The sequence below is a fragment of the Indicator indicator genome, chromosome 5, assembly GCF_027791375.1.
Source record: "Indicator indicator isolate 239-I01 chromosome 5, UM_Iind_1.1, whole genome shotgun sequence".
NCBI lineage: Eukaryota > Metazoa > Chordata > Aves > Piciformes > Indicatoridae > Indicator > Indicator indicator.
In genome coordinates, this window is record NC_072014.1 from 21973040 (window position 1) to 21992957 (window position 19918).

The window sequence follows — 19918 nt, forward strand, 5'->3', positions numbered from 1 at the left end:
GCCTGCTACCCCTGGGACAGAGCCTGCTGCTGGCTCAGTGCAGCAAATATGTAACACAATAAATTCTATCCTAGAAACCCACAATTGACTGTATGTCAGAAGATGGCTACAAGCTGGATAAAGTACGAGGTGAAATTGAATTTCATAATGTATCATTCCATTATCCCTCCAGACCAGATGTAAAGGTAATTATTGATCACCCATCCTATGAATACAATTATTGCGAACAATTGAAATATATCAGTTCTGCCAGTAATTCGCAGATTTTCAGCAGTTTGTTTTCTAGAAGCACAGACCTTCTGTTTAGAAGTAGACTAAATGATTCTTCTATTGAAAGGATTCTTACCATTCTGCTTATTTTATCATTCTGACAAATCCATTGTCATACGTACTCCTTGCTGCTGAACATAAACTCATACCAATTTCAGACAAATTCACCTGCATGCAGCTTCTCCTACAGTCAGTTATGCACTTGTGTCAACATGTGCTAGTACAGGACACAAGGTAATAAGCTGAGTGGTGCTAGGAGATTTTCTAAAACTCTTTCATTGCCATGGGGATTTGTCATGTGACCCATTAAAATGCTGGGAGAAGGTACAGGTGCACTGACTGTATGCCTCGTTATTTCTCTGATACTGTTTGAACTGACAAGCTGTCCTTGGAAAATCACAGTAATGGAGAAGCAAATGAGTGCAATTGCATATACGAAGTATGATTTTTCTACAAAATTTCACTGTTAGATTCTTAATATTTATACTGTAACAGGCATTCATACTACATATACAGTGCTCTTTAGAGGGGATTTATTGCCAAGTTCTCTAATGATATTGACTTGACTACTTCCTAATGATGAAAAACAGGACAAACAATGATCAAAATCTACTTTTCTGTCATGGCAAGTAGTACTCTGGATTTATAAACTCTTCAAATATGTAAAAACAGTTGGCTTGCTTTCTCCTCTTTCTTTATTGTATTTTTCTGAATGTTGTAAAATTGCATTGAATCTCCATTTTTAGATACAGAATATACCCACTTACTTGCATGACTGTGAGAGAATTAGAGTGGATAGATTTTTTTATTTTTCCTCTCCAGATTTTGGATAACCTTAATGTGGTTATTAAAGCAGGGGATACAACAGCTTTTGTTGGAGCTAGTGGAGCTGGGAAAAGTACAGCAATACAGCTTATCCAGCGTTTCTATGACCCCACTGATGGCATGGTGAGTGTACCAGCCTAGATTGTTATTCTGTGAAAGAATAACATGGCTTCTTCTACAAGATGGGAAGAAAGACTTCTAACTTTATTTTGGTTTTTGTTTTATTTCTGAAATGAATGAACTATGCTTTTGTGCATTTCAGGGGAATGTTGTCCAGTCTTATAAAAATAATTATGCAAAAGAAAAAAAAAATGCAGTGCTAAATATGAGTAAAAACTAGACCTGTAGATATGATCATTCAGAAGTGACAAAACATTTTATATTCTGGAAGACACAGTATTGAACATTTAATCATTATCCCTTAATATTGCTTTAGTGTATGCAATTACCATTTAGTAATGGATTGGCTAAGAATATGAATTACAGCTATTAACAGTTTTATTTCCTTTATGTGTTCCCAGGCACAAATCACATACCTGGGGACCTGTATTTGAATTTATAACAAAAAAAGAACAAATTTATTGTAAACATACAATTTTGATGATTACTTTCCAGCTGGTATTATTTCTGAGGCCAAGAAAAAAGAGGTATTAGGAAATGAAACTGAAGAGTACAACTCCTAGGCCCAAGAACTGGCATATAGTACTGCCATTGTACTGCACTATATATGAAAGCTGTTTGTTACACTGGTTATGGAAACATTGCATCACGGGCCTTTCATTTCCATTGTGTCTTTCTTTGTCTCTGAACTTGAAGAGATAATGTCTCTGACAGTTTTTTCTTTTTTTGGGGGGGGGTCCATGTTTTATATGGCTTCTGTAGATTACCCTGGATGGCCATGACATTCGTTCCCTTAATATCCGGTGGCTACGGTCACAGATTGGTGTTGTTGAACAAGAGCCAGTGCTGTTTGCCACCACAATTGCAGAGAACATTCGCTATGGTCGGGATGAGGCGACCATGGATGACATAATCAAAGCAGCCAAACAGGCCAATGCTTATAATTTCATCATGGACTTGCCACAGGTATGCTGTGCCTTGTAAAATATTTGGCAGAATTTCATGGAAAAACAGAGAAATCTTTTGTCCCTCCCCCCATGCAGCCGTTTGTGCTCAGGCAAAAGAGCAGAAGATTAATGTAGCTATTAGGCAGCAACCTTTCCTTTGGATAGAGGTAACGAAATCTTACTATGTTTATGTCACCAAGTTAAAAACAAAACAGATTGAGAAGAATTAGTTTCTCAGGAATCATGTGGACAACATTCAATATCATGGTAGCAATCATAGCATGATTTAATTTTTTTTTTTCCTTTTCATGCTGTGGAGATCAGCTTCTGCTCAGGCCAGATTCTCACTAGCCAGCATATGTTTTTGAGCAGTATGTTCTGATCCATACAAACTCATCTCCTTGTGCAAGAGTACAAGCTCTGTAAGTTAGCTGGAGGTTTCCTGTTCTTCAGTTCTTACCATGATGATGACAGGACTTTGATCAAGCCCATATTTGATAGTACTGGGCTGTTTATTTTTCTAGAATGTTATTTTACCTCCTCAAACGGACATGTTACAACAGTGAACCTGATTGACAGGATTCAAGTACTATTAACTAATGTCAATATGTACTTTTTATCCTCCATCTATGCATTTCCAGGCTTCCAGGAAACTACTCACAGAAAGACTATGTAAATGTCCCTGAAAATGGTGAATGTAATTATGCTGGTTCACAAGATGCTAGGCTTTACCTGAACCTGATGCCACCAGAGTATGATGGCCATGAATCACAGACACAGTGTTCATTAGTCACAGACAAGTCCATCTCTGTGGAAAGACTGCTGATGAGTCATCTGATGGAGAGTGAGCAGGTGTTTCCTCTTCTCCATTTCAGCTTTTGCTGATATAGTAGTATTGAGTCAAACCAGAACATTTCACTTTTTTTTAATCAGTACATACTTTTGGCTTGGGGTTGGAACCTCAGCTCAGACAAAATGATTTTGTTCATTATGAAGGAAGTTATTTCATCACCTGTCCTTTAAATCTGGTGCACTAACAATGTTTTTGTTTTTCAAAGACAATATTTTAAGTCTACTCCCAAGAAAAATCTGAGAGATTTTACCAATGTCTTCATCAGAAGCTTAACAAACTTTTTTATTTTCTGTTTTTATTGTCATTTTTGTTGTTGTTTTGTGGTTTTTTGTTGGTTTGGTTTGGGGTATTTTTGTGTGTGTGTGTTTTGGTTTTTTTTTTTCCTTTACACAGCAATTTGACACTCATGTTGGAGAGGGTGGAGGCCAGTTGAGTGGAGGTCAAAAACAGAGGATAGCTATTGCTCGAGCTCTTGTGCGAAACCCGAAAATTCTGCTGCTAGATATGGCTACATCAGCACTTGACAATGAAAGTGAAGCTACTGTCCAAGAAGCACTACACAAGGTTTGCTATAGCATACCATAAATGAGACTTAAAAGGGCAGAAAGTATTTTTAATGGCACTCTACAGAGGGTGCTGCTGAATTGCAACAAAGCAGTGAGAAGCTTTTTTTAATATGCACAAGCCGAACTCTAGTATTATTTTTCTTACATTGGGACATTAACAGAAATCTATAGCTCCCTTTGCTCAGAAACAGAAGCACAAAGTCAGCTGAAACCACTAGAAAGACTGCTGTTTATTTGACTGAGCTATAGCACCAGTTCCAAGCATTTCTGTTTCTGTTTTGGGAACTGGGCTGTTTTGTTCCCTGTCAGGCTCACCTTGGCCGCACAGCAATCTCAATAGCTCACCGCCTGTCAGCCATCAAAGCTGCTGATATCATCGTTGGGTTTGAGCATGGAAGAGCTGTGGAGAGAGGAACTCACAAGGAACTCTTGAAGAGGAAAGGGGTTTATTTCATGTTGGTGACCTTGCAAAGCAAAGGAGACACAGCACTTGACGCAGAAGCGAGAGAAAGTAAGCATCTTGTTTTCTATTATAAAAATGATGTAAAATTTCATGGGTTCGTTATCAGGGATTTTTCTTCTGTCTTTATAGCTGAATTTTAGCATTCATAAAGATTATACCCTTATAGCCCTGGCCAAGGTGTTTTTACTTCATATGCACTTAATGACTTTCCTAACATAGATCTGCAATACCTAACCTGCATCCTAACATGCAATACCCTACATTTTATAGATCCATTTAGTGCTGACAGTCCAGTCCTGCTGCATTTGAAATGCAAGCAAGTTACTGAGTATGCTGAAACCACTCTATTTGTTTTACTAGAGGCAGATTTGAATCAAAGCTTCTGGATATGGAGGTCTACAGAAAGATCTGTTTTATCTTTGTGAAGCATCATGCCTTGGATATGATCATCTTAAGAGTGCTAAAAATAGGATAACAGCCGTTAGCAGTCACATCCTAAGTGAGATAGTCCTTGGGTTCATATTCTATTAACTTCATCATGTCAAATACAAATATAAAACTTGTGGTAAGGTGTAGGTGGAGTAGCAGGGTTGTATTACACTTCTTGTCTTCTACAAAGTATTCCAGTTGTGACTTGGAGACACTGCATTTTTTTGCAGAGTCACAGTGGACTTATTTTAGCACAAGCTGAAGACTTCTGTATACTGTATTTTACAGCAGCAGAAAACAATGTGGCTGAGCCAAATCTTGAGAAAGTGCAGTCATTCAGCAGAGGAAGTTATCGGGCCAGTTTGCGGTGAGTCTTAAAAATAACTGTAAATCTCACTAGGGTCCCAGAGCTCTATAATTCATCTCACAACTCCAAAATCCCACCCATGCTGATGAATCACTTCTCTGCATGGTGTGTCAAGGAGGGTGGAATGGGTGTAAACATTTTACTAAGACAGTTCACTTGGAAAGAAATAGCTTGGGTAATACATTGCTGATTGAAGGCCCATGGATAAATAACAAGACTTTTATTTTTACAACCCTTTCTGTCCATAGCACCTTCTCTTCAATTCTGGTGTACTGTGTTAATGTTTCATTTTTAATATTACTACCAGAAAGCATTATTACCTAATGCACTTGCAGTCCAGCCACTTGAAAAATTACTTGCTATGGAGTTACTTGAGAAATAAATGCAATGTACAAAGATACTTTAGTTATGGCTTCTACTTGATGAAAGTCTTGTAGCCAGAAACTTACTATTTCTTCAAGGCAAGTCCAAGTCAGACACACATCTCCTACATTACAGGGTTATATTTTATTTGGGGTAGAGGTAGATTGTTTCAGCATCCTGTTTTGCTGAACTGAATTACTTGGTGGTGATAATGGTGAACTGTCTTGGTGTCTTAATGACTTCTGTCTTCTTTACAGAGCTTCACTGCGGCAGCACTCCAGATCTCAGCTCTCTCACATGGTCCCTGACTATCCATTATCCCTTACAAGAGATCATGCAGAGTCTATGTATCTTATGTCACCTTATGGTGCAGATGATGGAGAAGCAAAAAAGGTCTGGTTCGATAGTTTGTTCTTAAATTTTCAACCAAAAAGGTTAGGTCTCTTGATAACGATAACCTGTAGACATGTGCCTCTGTTATAGGAACTGTTGGCAGATACATCTTCCTGGATTGATTCTTTTCTCTATGTAAACAAAACTACAGCTTCAGTTCTTATCCTCTGTATAAACCCTAGTCTGCATTTTGATGGCTGTTATGCTCATTGGTCCACATAAAATTTCTAGCAGAGTATTACCTGTTGGCAAATTGATGTATGTTGTAGATTAAGTTGAAAAAGATATATTCATGAAAGTTGAATTAACTGAAAAAAAACAAAATGCTCATCAGTCTTAGCCACTCAGTGATATAAACAACACTGTTGGTTGTTCAGTAAAGAGTAGATTCACTTTCTTCTCATAATCATCTAGAAACCGGAATAACGAGAGAACCTCACTGTAATCTAACCCAGAAGGTGTGGGGTTTTTTTTTCCTGCCAATGTCCTTGTGCAATCAACTGGCATAGAAAATAAAGACAGCATGCCTTAAAATCATGCAGCAATGTACACAGCGGATTTATAAAATGCTTGTGAAGCTCCCTGTGTCAAATTTCTTGGCTACAGTTGTTCAGTGCAGAGAGCAGCAGTTAGAAGTCACTGTTCTTGCTATTGCTAAGCCTATTCTGTGGATAGGGAGTTTAAGTGCTGTCACTGGCACTAGCTCAGAAAGAAGTGAAAATACAAGATGCTTCCACCCATTCATCCTTGTACATTTCCAGCAGATACATCTTACAGGATCTGTTTGTCTGGGTTTTTCCAGACATACGATCTTAGGGAGATGAGCAGGGGACAGCACACTGAGTGTTACAAAAATTCTGCACAAGTCAAACTGCAGAGTAAGTTATGATTTGATGAGGAATATTCTGCTCTTAATGGGAATAATTGTGAGAATTCAACATATAGGTTGAGGATGTTTCATGGAAGGGTGGCATAATTAGCATGCATAAAGCCTGAATCCAGCTATCAGTCTGAGAACTCTCTTGTTTTCATTATATAGCATACCTGTTCATTTGATGCGGAGTGTGTTCACAATACTTAAAAATATTTAAGAAGATTCCATGGGTGACACAAAAAGCTGCTTGTGAGGAAGAAGTTTAAGCACTGGATATTGCATCACAACTCATCTGAAGGCAGCAAAAATGGAACAGCCTGGGTTTCAGTGGCAGAAAATATCAAACTTGTCATAATTAACCTCTTAAATTGGAATCAGTAGAGTTGTAGAAGGCATGATCTCTCTCCTTTTCTCCAGGGACAGTAGAGGTAGTCATTCATGTAACCCTCTAATGACTCCCTAGCCCTACAAAAGAGTTCCAGACATAAGACCCTTTGCTGCACCTTCCTGTACAAAGCTAGAGTAGCTGTTTGGGCCCTAGATGGCCATTTAACAGACTAGGCTAGGTATTTTCCCTCACTGTCAAAGGGAGAACATCACTGGGGAATACATACGTTTCATAAACATATGTAACCTGTTTTGTTTTGGTTTTTTTTTTTAGGAACCTGTTGTTGTGGAGGAAGATGCCAAGCCTGTACCATTTACCAGAATTTTGAAATACAATGCCTCTGAATGGCCATACATGGTGGTTGGATCTCTGGCAGCAGCTGTGAATGGAGCAGTCAATCCACTCTATGCTTTGTTATTCAGTCAGATTCTTGGGGTATGTTATGCTAACATTTTAAGGTGTATTTTAGTTCTGAAGCAGAGGGGAGTAAATGTATTATGCAGAACTTGACATGTTTTGGGCAAATCTTCAGATCTTGTCAAGTAAATGGGGTTAGCTTTCTTGTCTATAATCAATTACTCAGTAGAGATATTTATATCACTGTCATCACACTACCATTTGAGCTCTTTGAAGGGGTAGGCTCATCAGCATTTGTCATGTGTTCATTATCTCTCTTGTTCACCTTTCAGGAACTTGTGGAAGTGGGTTTCTATACTTGCACACAGTTTATTTTAGATGACAAGATGTACAGATACAGTGGAGAGAGATGTGCAATGATCCTTCCCTGCACAACTGCAGGCCTTTGAGAAAACTTTGGATCAGATCCAAAAACCACTTCACTGTTTTGCTCATATACTTTTGGCAGCTATTTGCTGTCTGCTCCCTGCAGAATGCCCAGAGACAGGTAGATTATTATAACAGAGCTCATAGCTGCCAACAAAAAGTAGACTTGCGTCAACAAGTATGAAAGACATGCAGGAAAGAGGAATATGCATTAAACCTTGACAGTCATTAAAGGATTCATTACCATCAGAATCCACAGCCCCACACCAAACTCAGAATTCAGCCATGACACTTTTCCTCTAAAAACTCACTGTAAAACAGCTTTTTGTAAAACAGCTTTTCAGGGAAACATTTGCCAAGTTACTGAAAACTACAGGGCTGCCTGCAGAAATTCAGTGCTGCTCTAACTAGTGTCTAGGAGAGTGTCAGCAATTAGGGTGATAGAGAAAACCCCTCTGTTGATGCGTTTTTTTATTGTGGGAAGTAAATGACACATGCACTGGGAAGAAAATGGGAATGCCACTATTGTTTTGTGGTATCTGCCTGAGATAGGATAAAACTTGTGTTGTGATTCCCACTTACTCGTTTGTATCATGATTGTACATATGTGTGTAAAGAAGTATGACCTGAGAGACAGACACTCTTCTGAAAACTGGAGGTCCAAAACATTTCAGGCAGGAAAGAGTGAATGAATGAATGAATGAATGAATGAATGAATGAATGAATGCTACTGATCACAACAGGGCTGAGAAAATGCTGGCAATCTGTCAGAAGAAAGATTGACCTTTTGTTGTTCAGGGTTTTTCTGGTTGGTTTTGGAGGGGGGTGGAGGGGCAGGCCAGGGGCAGATGTTGGCTTAGATATTTCTCTCTGAGAATCTACTCAGGACTTTGCTAGCTAATATCCAGGGAGAGGCAGAGCAAATGAAGTTCCAATTCCCATTGATCCACTATGTGCCTCCTGGCCAATGGGCTTGGTCTTTTAGCCATAGGTATGCCAGCTTACCTCCAAACACTTTTTGAGTGTCTAGACCTCATGCCAAGGACTGTGGCTTTCACTAGACAACAGGTGAGACACTGCTTTGTGCATTCTGCAATGATTCTAACCTTTGATTCCTTTTGAGAGAAGTTTTCTACACCCTGACAGGTTTGGGACTGATTTCATCCTGCAAGATGCTAAATGTCTTCATTGCCAAGGATGAATTCCTTCTCTTGAAGGTATCAGTCCATCAAAGGAGAGAGGCTGAAGGAAAAAAGCAAACCATAAAAAACATCAGAAAAGTCCAGCATCTGTATTTCATTATTCATAAATTTAAAGCATTTCTGCCTGGTGCCAAGGCAGTCAGGCAGATGGAATATGCATCTGCTTTCCAAGCTGTGTGAATATCTGCAATGATACTGTGACAGAAACTTGGCCTTGTTTGAAACTCATGAGGTTCCTTCAGGCCCATGTTCAGATCCCTCTGAATGAAATACCATCACTCTGGCATGTCAACTGAACCACTCAGCTTGGTGTTATCTGCAGACTTGCTGAGGGTGTACTTGATCCCACTATGTCATTGATGAAGATACTAAACAGCACTGTTTCAGTATAGACCCCTGAGGGACAGACACTGTTTGTCACCAATTTCCATGGAGTCATAGAATGGTAGGTGTTGGAAGGGACCACTGGAGATCATCTAGTCGGACCCTCACTGCTAACACAGGTTCACCTTGCTCAGAGTGCACTGGGACGTGTCCAGCCAGGTTTTAAAATTCTCCAGAGAGGGACCTCCACGACCTCTCTGGGCAGTCTGTTCCAGTTGAAGTGGAATTCTCATTTCTTTTTCTCAAATTCATGCTCTAATTCCTCTGTTACTTTGATGTATAGCACACTTTGAACCACAAATAACTTGGATTGACCTTTTAATACTAGTACTTAAGTTTATTTTTGTGGAATTTTTAAATGTGCAGCTGTAGTGAAAATTCCTTCTCTTTATAGTGTTAAATAGCTACCTAGAAGAATTTCATCTGGTTTTGATATAAATAAATGTCAAATGCAGAAGTGAATTTTAATTATACCTTACAAATGGCAGATTAAGACATTAGTGAATTTATAGTAATCTTTACTTGTGAAATTCAATTAGAATTAATTTCAGGTTAGTGGAGAAGTGCAAACATGAGCTGTGGCTTATACCTGCAAATAACAGAAGTAGTTTTAACAACTTCAGGTAAGTTAACTGATCTACATACCAACTGTTCTCACTGGAAGGAATTGCCTAAGGATGGCTGCTTAGCTATGGGCCAGTAAACCTGGCAAGTGTTGAAAAAGGCAGATACTGAGAACAAGAGATCAAAGAAAAAGACCATGGAGACTGCAGCAGAATGGAGTGAAGGTGCTCTAATGCTTTTCCTCAAGTACCCAGCAGTAAGCAAATAGCTTGTATCCACAGACCTACAGCAATGACAGCCTTTGTCAGTTTACAGACTTCATTTTGTAGGGCCCAATAAAGCTGCAACTGGCATAGATTAGATGGGAGGTAGGGGAGCTGCCGTGCTATTGCTTTGTCCCTGTGATGTTTATTTCATTGCTTCTCTGTTTTTCACTTTGTCTTGTTTAGAGTGATGGGATGTCTGATTATAACAAGGGACAGGCAACAAGTAATAGCAGTATGTGCAGACACTGAGTTTAATACACTTGTTTAACATGGGTAGAAAGCATTGTGTTGTATCCAGGCTCACTTTAGGATAAATAAGGAATTTGGCCTTTGCATGGAGTGAGGGAGAGCTCTGTGTTCTGCCTTTTGTTCTAGGGTGGGCTTCTGCACTTGGCAACAGGGAGTCATGAACAAACCTTATGCACAGCAAAACTGACGTTTCTAACACAAAGCCACCCCTTTTCTTTTTCTTTCCTTTTTTTTTTTTTTTTCCCCCAAGACTTTTTCCATTCTTGATGAAGAGGAACAAAGGAACCAAATCAATGGTGTCTGCCTGCTCTTTGTCATTATTGGGATTCTTTCATTTTTCACACAGTTTCTGCAGGTAATAGTCCAATATGGGTACATGTTGTTTCTGATCCCTTAATCTGTGGGTACATCTTCCTGTACAATATTTGTATTCATGGTTCTGCACCCCAGGGATACACCTTTGCCAAGTCTGGTGAGTTGCTTACAAGGCGGTTAAGGAAATTGGGTTTCAAGGCCATGCTAGGGCAAGACATCGGTTGGTTTGATGACCGGAAGAACAGCCCTGGTGCTTTGACTACGAGACTTGCAACAGATGCCTCACAAGTCCAAGGGGTAAGACCTGTGCCTTATTAATTGCTTTACTATAAGCACTGATTGAAGGCCTGTTTTGGCACATTGTCACAGAAATTAGCTAGCATTAGCTGGGTCATTGTAGATCAGTTCTTGGTCAGTCAGTTAAAATATTTCTGTTTATCACAGGCTGTCAACATTGAACTATTACCACTGTATTTACCTAAGAGTAGAAATAGGCTCACAATTTACTGCCTGTATTACTAGTACAAGAACATGAAAATCAATAAAACACCAACCATCAATGATACAGGAATGAGCATCCAATGGGAAAGTTTACATTTCTGTTTTCTGGAGATGAATTAGTTTTTGCCATAATGCTGAAGTGTTTCTTTCAAAGCCCGGTCAGACTAATATCTTAGTGGTATTTGTCACTGATCACACTTTCAAGCTTTCAGCACAGCATTGTGCTTTATGTGACAGTTTTGATTTAAACTGACAGTCCACTTGATAAAACAGTTTACAGTACTGGCTGGTAGTCAGCTGGGGAATCATGAAGCCAGCTTCAGCATGACATTGTCTAGGGAAGTTAACCACTAACTCCATGATTGTGTTCGTTAGCAGGTGAGAGTTAAATCATGATGACCTATAAATGTTACCAGCCTCAACCGATGCTGTGGTAGTGAGTCAGGTGCCATTTTACTTGACTCCAATGTAAGCAATTTTCTACAAACAAAGAGGGAAACACAGATTTCTTTGTTACAAAAATTGTCCAGAAGATGGTAGGCTAGTTTTAAAAAAACTGGTAATGGAGGTTTTAAGAATTTCAAAGACAAATGAGAGAAAAGGTTCTCTAAATCCCTGTCAGCAGTAATTTCTACAGAATCAGAGAAACCAGCTGCAAACAAACTTCTTCAAGCCCTTGCAGGAACTTACATGGCGTATTTCAAATTAAAGAAACAAATTTGGAAAACACTGACTGAACCATTTAATAGCTTCAATAGTTAAATTATCTTTCTTACAATCATTAGAAACCATTTTCTGTGCTCTCAAGAGAAAGTTTTGTAGGTGGAAAGCATATTGGACATTTGCTGTCCTTCTCTTGCTATAACTGATCTGAAACAATAATGTCCAAACTGGCTAAATTCCAGCACAGTCAGCAGTTGTTGGTGCCTGATGATATTTTAATATCATTTATAGTTTTCTAAAATTTTATCAGAAAAGTTGTTTAAAGATTATTTAAATATTTATATAAACCAAAAATTTAAATATTATATAATGTTGCCATTGGAGTAAAAGACAATCATCTCTGTTTCCTTTCTTTGAAGGCAACTGGATCACAGATAGGAATGATTGTCAATTCCTTTACCAACATTGGCGTTGCCATGATCATTGCTTTCTACTTCAGCTGGAAACTGAGTTTAGTTATATTGTGTTTCCTGCCATTTTTGGCCTTATCTGGTGCTGTGCAGGCTAAAATGCTGACAGGATTTGCCTCTAAGGACAAGAAGGCACTGGAAGCTACTGGACAGGTAAGGTTATTTAAAAAAAAACAAACATGTATTTACAGTCATGAGTAGTTGAAAAACTACTGACTTCTGAAAAGTTATTAGGCCTAGTTGGTAGACACTGATACCTCAGCAGTCTGTTTCATCTTTGCCAGGTGTTATTTTACATACCCATTTGCTGATGCCCTGTGATGATGCTGTCCTCAGGACTTGCTCACCTGGAAATTCTCATATCTGATAATTCCACACTGAACTATAGATAAGTCCACAGAGTTTACAGAGAGCAAAAATGTTCCTTCAGTGGGCCCTGCTAGCTTACCAGCTTCTCCATCAATATGTGCTGCAAGATCACATTCATAACTATTTTCGTATATGGAATTTAAGGGTCAAAATTCTATCAATTCTCGGTTCTCAGATGGAATATAAATGTATTTTTAAAAAAACTCGCATAAGCATTAACCTTTTAAGTCTTAATTTCTAGCAGGAGATATAGTACTTTCTTAAAATATTTTAAATTTTACTTCATGGTGAAAACAGACAGTGCAGGTATCAAAACAAACAGCACTAGAGATGAGGAAGGAAAGCTCTTCTTTAGAAAGAATGTGTCCAGTGCTCAGTAACCCCTCCTAAAGCCCTCTTCCTTGTTACACCAGCGTCAGTATCACAGCAGCGTCTCATGGTCTGTTGGCTGCAGGACCCTGCGAACTGCCTCACCTCAAAGGCTGAGGTTAATGTAGTTTGCACCGGCTGAGCAGACTCCCAGTCCATGTACCAAACAAGGCACAGTCAGGGACACAGAAGTTTGGAATGCTGTTTTCTCACATTTGTTCCTGTGCAGGTCTGCTGCCTTTGAAACGTGAACTCCTTTGACTTTAGTTTTGGGTCACCAAGTTCTGGCACATGACTCAGAACCTGATAAAACTAGTTCAACTGTGCAGAAACTGAAGCGCATCAGAAACCCAAGGAATTTAGAAGACAGGCAATATGAGGAAGTTTACCTCAGGTTACCCTACTCAGAGTAGAGAAAGCCTGAACTTTCTCCTCCACTTTAGGCTATTACATTTTTAGCATTGCAAAAAGTAAGCTTTGCAGGTCCTCTCAAAGCCTCAGATTTTTCCTCTTCAGAGCTACTTTAGTCCATCCTAAAATGAGTCTTGCAGAGTTCCCACTCCTCCCACTTCCTAAAGTCCTTCCTACCAAATGTCTTACCCATCCCACGTTCCACCCTGTCCCAGTCGAACTTTCCATCTACCCATCTGAGTTCCCAATCAACTATCTTCAGCCTCCAGTTCACCATTATCTGTGCAGCAAACACATAGACTGGAGCCCTTTTCCCTGTTCAGCTCTGCATCTACTGGCACTTTCTGTCCTGGTGACTTCTGCAGCTAGCTCAGCCTGCCACCTCCCTTTTTGACTTCTGAAGAAGCAGCAAATTTTCAGCTCCCGTTTCTGCATGTGATTTAAAGAAACCTGTCATGACTTACATGTGCAGACTTTATTTGCTAGCACTGCATCAAAATGCTAAACACTCTGAGTTCTTCCCACTGTGATTGTTCAATAGCCATGCTAAATGTGGAAAGGCACAGTCTGATAATCCAACCTACTTATCTGCTCCTTCACATTGTATGATAAGGCAGGAGATTTGACTCTTCCTTTTGACCAGAGAAAAAACTCTGGAATTGGATGGAATATTTTTAATGATTTCTATTCAAATATCTTCCTACATGCTGAAAACATTAACTTCATAAGCCATATGCCAGACTATTGTTTCCCAAAGGAAAGTGTCACACTATGAAGCTTCTATCATAGTCTGGGTAAACTACAGCATTTTAAACCAATTTCATAATAAAATTAGTTAAATAGGGTGAAATTAGGAACAAACAGTAAAATTGCTTCTATAGATGAAACTGTAGTGGTGTTTCTTGGGGACAGAAACCTAAATTCCGGCTGGCAACAAGGCACAAAGAAAGCCTACAATAGATTTAGGCTCCAGAGAAGTTTCCATAGGGATTATATCACAATTTCTCAAGTTGCACTTTTCTATGTACATATGCAGGCCTTTGCTTACTCTTTGCCTATGCGCAAGGTAAAAATCTTGGGAACTGTGCCATTGATTTTAGAAGAATCAAGTCATCACCCTCCATTTAGATGTTCCATCTCATTACACTTTTTGGACATAGAGAGAGGGAAGGTGAGCAGGTGAGGAAACAGAGTAAATTCAAGTGGTTTTAATTTATGAAACAGAAGTTGGGAATAGTATCCCTTCTAACTCCCTGACTATTGCTATACGTAAAACAATTCAAACAAACATCTTTAATAAATACATGCATGCAATTGAGGAAATAAATGTGTTCCTAAGACCATTTTTGCTTTTGTGCATGTCCCATTTATTCATATTATGTTAAATAAGTCACAGGTGTGAGCATGTGCCTGCTTTCCTAAGTGTGCTTACAATAACCTAGCTCTAATGGAGCAGACAGAGCATTACTATTGAGGATGTTGGTAGATATTTGCTTGCAGAAAAGTTTCTCATCAGGTTATTGGATCAGTGTGGATCATATCCAAATCAATTTATGTATGGCATATACATATTAATGTGTTCAAGGAAGAATCGTGAATTTGAGGGAGGGCACATTCTACTTTTCCAAGGAAAATTTTTGAGCTTTTACTTTTTTTTTTTTTTTAAATTTCCTCTCCAGATTTCCAGTGAAGCCCTCTCTAACATCAGGACTGTAGCTGGGATAGGGAAAGAGAAAATGTTTATTGACAATTTTGAGAAGCACCTGGTGATGCCCTACAGAGCTGCAACCAAAAAAGCACATGTCTACGGCCTCTGCTTTGGCTTTGCCCAGAGCATTGTGTTCATTGCCAATGCCGTCTCTTACAGATATGGGGGGTTTCTAGTTGACAATGAAGGCCTCCATTACAGCTTTGTGTTCAGGTGAGAGCCTGCCTGGAGCCAGAAACAGGCCCCCCTCCAGGAGCACAAGTCTCGGTGTGGTGTTATTCCCTGATGATCATGTCCTCCTTTCCCACAGGGTGATCTCTGCTATTGTGACCAGTGGAACTGCTTTGGGAAAAGCTTCTTCCTATACCCCAAACTATGCCAAAGCCAAGACATCTGCTGCACGTTTTTTTCAACTGGTTGATCAGCTTCCTAAAATCAATGTTTACAGTGAAAAAGGGGAAAAGTGGGTAAGACTGAAGATGAGTAATTTATGATGTCATTGTGATGGTGAATTGAAAAGCCAGACCCAGAAAATTAATTTTTAAAATTTATTTATTTTTCAGATTTAAACAAAAGCTTGAGGTAATTATCAACTAAATTAAGTATTTTGCTTCAGACACTGAAAATCAAGGGAGTTCTGATTCCCTTCCCAAAGGTTTTAAAGGACCTTTGTAAAGGTGCAAATTCACACATTGTTCTAACATTGTCAAGTTGTTTCGTTGTTGATTTTTTTTTTTATTTTTTATTTTACCATATCCAACTATTTGCACAAATGTATTTGGACTATCAGCAAATTTACACTCACGCAGTGTATTAAAATAAAAAATATACCCATGTGCAAGACATCTGTACTTGTACTTCTGTATGGGGAAATAATAAGCAAAGCAATATTCTTGCGAATAATGGCTTCACCTGTAGAACAGCTACTCCAGTATTGTTTTTTATCCCTCTCTGGCATACTTTCACCAGCACAAATGCCATATTTTATAAAAGAGATGCAAGAATGGAATCTGAGGAAGAGTTATATTGTACTTTACAATTCAGTTTTGAGCTTGAGGTCATTCTAGTGTCTTTCTCTGTTTTGTTTTGTTGTGTTTTTTTTTTTTTTCCCCACCAGGATGACTTCAAGGGAAGCATTGAATTTGTTAACTGTAAATTCACATACCCTTCTCGGCCTGATATTCAGGTCCTGAAAGGTCTCTCTATAGATGTTAAACCTGGACAGACTTTGGCATTTGTTGGAAGTAGCGGCTGTGGTAAGAGCACCAGTGTCCAGCTTCTGGAGCGTTTCTATGACCCTGAGAAAGGAAGTGTGGTAAGCAAAGAAAAACGTGATTTGTGCGCATTCATGTCTTCTGCAATGCTAACAGGACTCCTTTGTGTCCTACTGCGCAGCCCAGCAGTGGTGGCACGCACAAGTGTAGCTTGAGGCTTCAGCTCCTTGAATAAACGTGGACTGTTCAGGCAATTCCTAAGTATCATCACAGATGTATTTAGGCAAGACCAGACTAGTATAAGCCTCAGGTGTACCCTTGTACGTTATGTAGGCCAGAGGCATTCACCTTGGTAGCTCCTGTATGAAACATAGCAACGTGTGGTGTACATTGTGGGAGCAGAAGCAAAACTCCACAATGCAGCAAGGAGTCTGGAACATCCCTTAGTATAATAATAGCTTCAACATGCAGCTTCTATGCAAGTTGAATTTGTCTAGGTTTAACTTCCAGTTCTCCAATTATGCATGGCTTAAAAAGATTTTAGATCTCATGTAAATACTTAACCATCTAGGTTGATTTCTTTCTCTTTGGAAAAAAAAAAAAAGTGTTGATCACTGCCAGGAAGGCAACAAAGCATGTGCCTAACCTTAAGGAATTAAATAGTAAACTTGGACTTAAGCATAAGGTCTACTGTTTGGCTGGATCAGACACAGAGCAAGATAATACACATCATGCACAAAGGAATCAAATTGAAGCAGTTTCTTCAAATTACTTTAAAACAGTTGTGTCTGTGTTTTAGTTATATGGCTAAATCAGTTATGCTGTGAAGTACTTGGGTCTTGCAGGCTGTTGTTTTGGAATGATGTTTCAAGTTCTTTCCTATTTCCTGGTAGTTAATAGATGGACACGACACCAGGACTATAAATACACAGTTTCTTAGATCAAAAATTGGAATAGTGTCCCAGGAGCCTGTGCTATTTGACTGCAGCATTGCTGATAATATCAAATATGGCAGTAACACCAAAGAGGTGACGATGGAACAAGTCATAGAAGCAGCCCAGAAGGCTCAGCTGCATGACTTTGTCATGTCACTGCCTCAGGTAAGTACCAGTGAGGCCTTGGCTGTGAAACTACAAATGGGTTGCTCAGTGTTCTTTGCAGTGAAGCTGCTCCAAACCCAGTTATAGCTGTAACACACATACACCTTTTATTTACTTTTACAGCTGTCAGAGTAAAAACAGAGAGTGTCATGACCATTCATTAATGGTCCTGAGAGTTTGGGCATGAGTTGCTACTGGATTTTTATACAGTAGGCAAATATTTGTAAAACTGAAACCAGCAGCTGCAATTCTGAGCTAGGAGAAAAGGGAAGATTCTTCAAAACCATGGACAAGAAAGAAGCAGCAGCACAGTGAAAGCATTACACTGAGTCAGGAAACACATAAATCCTGTTCTCACCTGTGGGAGATTTGCCTTGTGACCAGGGCATGATACTTTGGCAAAAATATTTGAAGTTGGCTTATGTGCATTTAAGAAGTATTTAAATGCACTGAACTAATAGAAATATAAAGCATAAAAATTAAAGTTACAGATACGATTTAGGCACCAATCCAAAATATTTGTCCAGAAGGCCCTTAAATCACTTATAGCCTCTTCTCCCAAATCTGGGGTGTGGAAATTTCTTTAGCCTCAGCCAACCTCTTGCTATCAAATTTTTAGTTGCAGGCCTGTCACCACAGTGCCTGGGCCATGTACACTACAAAGCATGGCTCAGTAACGTCTCCCCAGACACGTTTATGACACTCAACAGTATTTCTGCATTGCTGGCTTTTTTTTTTAAGGAGCAGGGAGCAATGCTCAGCACCTTTGCCTCTCTTTCCCTTCTCTTCCCTCAGGTCACATACTGGTATTTGCTTATGCCTGAATAAAACCTTCCTTCTGTGTATTTTTCAGAACTATGAAACTAATGTTGGGGCTCAAGGATCCCAGCTGTCTCGTGGGCAAAAACAACGCATTGCTATAGCAAGAGCTATCATACGAGATCCTAAAATTTTATTACTGGATGAGGCTACATCTGCCTTAGATACAGAAAGTGAAAAGGTAAATATGCAGTGATAAGCAGTAAGGGAAAGTTAACAAACTGTACCTTTTTCTGTTCTAGAGACATCCTGACATACTCCACAACATGACTGCAACTTAATTTCATGTTATTAATTCAGCATCATACCTTTAATGATCTTTTCTAAATGTCCAGGAAGCACAGCTACAAAAAAAGAAGCTGGCTACAAGGGCTCTTAGACTGCCAGACTAGGGCAACACATTTCAGAAATGTGCATACTAATTCCCTGGGTTTCAAAGCATTTGGTGGGAATGTTTCACTATTACATCTTCTGCACATTAAAAAAATTAAAAAAAAAAACAACGAACCAAAACTGTATTCAAGCATATGAATGATGAGCCTGAATACCCAATACAGCAGTGAGGGGCCTAAGAAACTGGGCAATAATTTGTGTAGCTTGGTTACACTCAGTGATGTTAGAAAGGGTGGAAATTTCAAAACATGCCCACACTGAGCTGACGTTCAGCTGAATAAAGGCCCTCCTTAATTCCTACCGCTCTGTTTACCTGTCCCTTCTCTGTACTGCTGATAAACTGAATTCATGACCCAGCCAAGCATACCACTAAGATAACTTTGATTTAGCCCCATAGTCACTTTTTACAAGTGTTGCAGAGTATGGTTAATTAATCAATCTGAGGCAATCAGATTTCTTCATCTCTGAGGCCCAGTTTGGTTTGCATGTTTTCACTCTGATGCTTTGTCTTTTGCCTTTAGACCGTGCAGGCAGCACTGGATAAGGCCAGGGAAGGGCGTACCTGCATTGTCATTGCCCACCGCTTGTCCACGATCCAGAATGCAGACCTCATCGCTGTGATGTCACAAGGACTCGTCATTGAAAGAGGCACTCATGAGGAACTGATGGCCATGGAAGGAGCTTATTACAAGCTTGTCACCACTGGAGCCCCAATTAGTTGAATTACTTTGGTTCCAGATTTGAAAGGTTTCTCTTCTGTAAGCAAACACCCTGTGGTAGTTATGTGTATGTTGGTACCCCACTGTGATACAAACACTCTACAACACTGTGAGTTCTGTGGTATTCTCAGTGTATGTAGCTTTCTGCATTAAGCACAACTGTCAGGCACATGCTGGGGACTAAGTATAGGCTGATCCATTCAGGAAGCAGCCTAGCCCACTGCTAATGGAAAGATAGCCTGAAAATGGGAAAGGTATTTGCTAGTGAGCTGGGGAATTGTTGCCATCTGCATTCAACCTGCACAGTCCTGTCACTCCACAACTAGACTCCACTCTGATCTTCTCAAAACTGCCTCTTCTCTGGGTCACCTCTATGAATGAAAAACAACCCTAAGAGCAATGGTGAACATCTGATGGGATCAAATCTAACATTCGTTTTGCAGAGGATTACAACAGATACCCTCACTGTGGGTACAGAACCCCTACCCTTCAGCCCTGAACACCATACATGTCAGCTGTGATGCTAGGGGAGGCTGGGGCTTCTCCTGTGTGCAGCTATAG

The 19918-nt window shown here is 39.5% G+C and overlaps 1 protein-coding gene across 1 annotated transcript in view; it reads left to right on the forward strand.

Annotated features, from left to right (window-relative positions):
- Window positions 1-19390, forward strand: part of ABCB11 (ATP binding cassette subfamily B member 11) — a 37878-nt gene extending 18488 nt beyond the window's left edge. The window contains exons 12-28 of the mRNA XM_054381151.1: window positions 75-185; window positions 1093-1218; window positions 1978-2181; window positions 3409-3579; window positions 3891-4092; window positions 4762-4840; window positions 5461-5596; window positions 7132-7293; window positions 10557-10661; window positions 10757-10918; window positions 12205-12408; window positions 15084-15325; window positions 15423-15579; window positions 16230-16427; window positions 17220-17426; window positions 18280-18426; window positions 19160-19390. Of these exons, the coding sequence (XP_054237126.1) occupies window positions 75-185; window positions 1093-1218; window positions 1978-2181; window positions 3409-3579; window positions 3891-4092; window positions 4762-4840; window positions 5461-5596; window positions 7132-7293; window positions 10557-10661; window positions 10757-10918; window positions 12205-12408; window positions 15084-15325; window positions 15423-15579; window positions 16230-16427; window positions 17220-17426; window positions 18280-18426; window positions 19160-19360 (2814 nt within the window). The 3' untranslated portion in view covers window positions 19361-19390. The remainder of the gene's footprint in view (window positions 1-74; window positions 186-1092; window positions 1219-1977; window positions 2182-3408; window positions 3580-3890; window positions 4093-4761; window positions 4841-5460; window positions 5597-7131; window positions 7294-10556; window positions 10662-10756; window positions 10919-12204; window positions 12409-15083; window positions 15326-15422; window positions 15580-16229; window positions 16428-17219; window positions 17427-18279; window positions 18427-19159) is intronic.
- The last annotated feature ends 528 nt before the right edge of the window (window positions 19391-19918 follow it).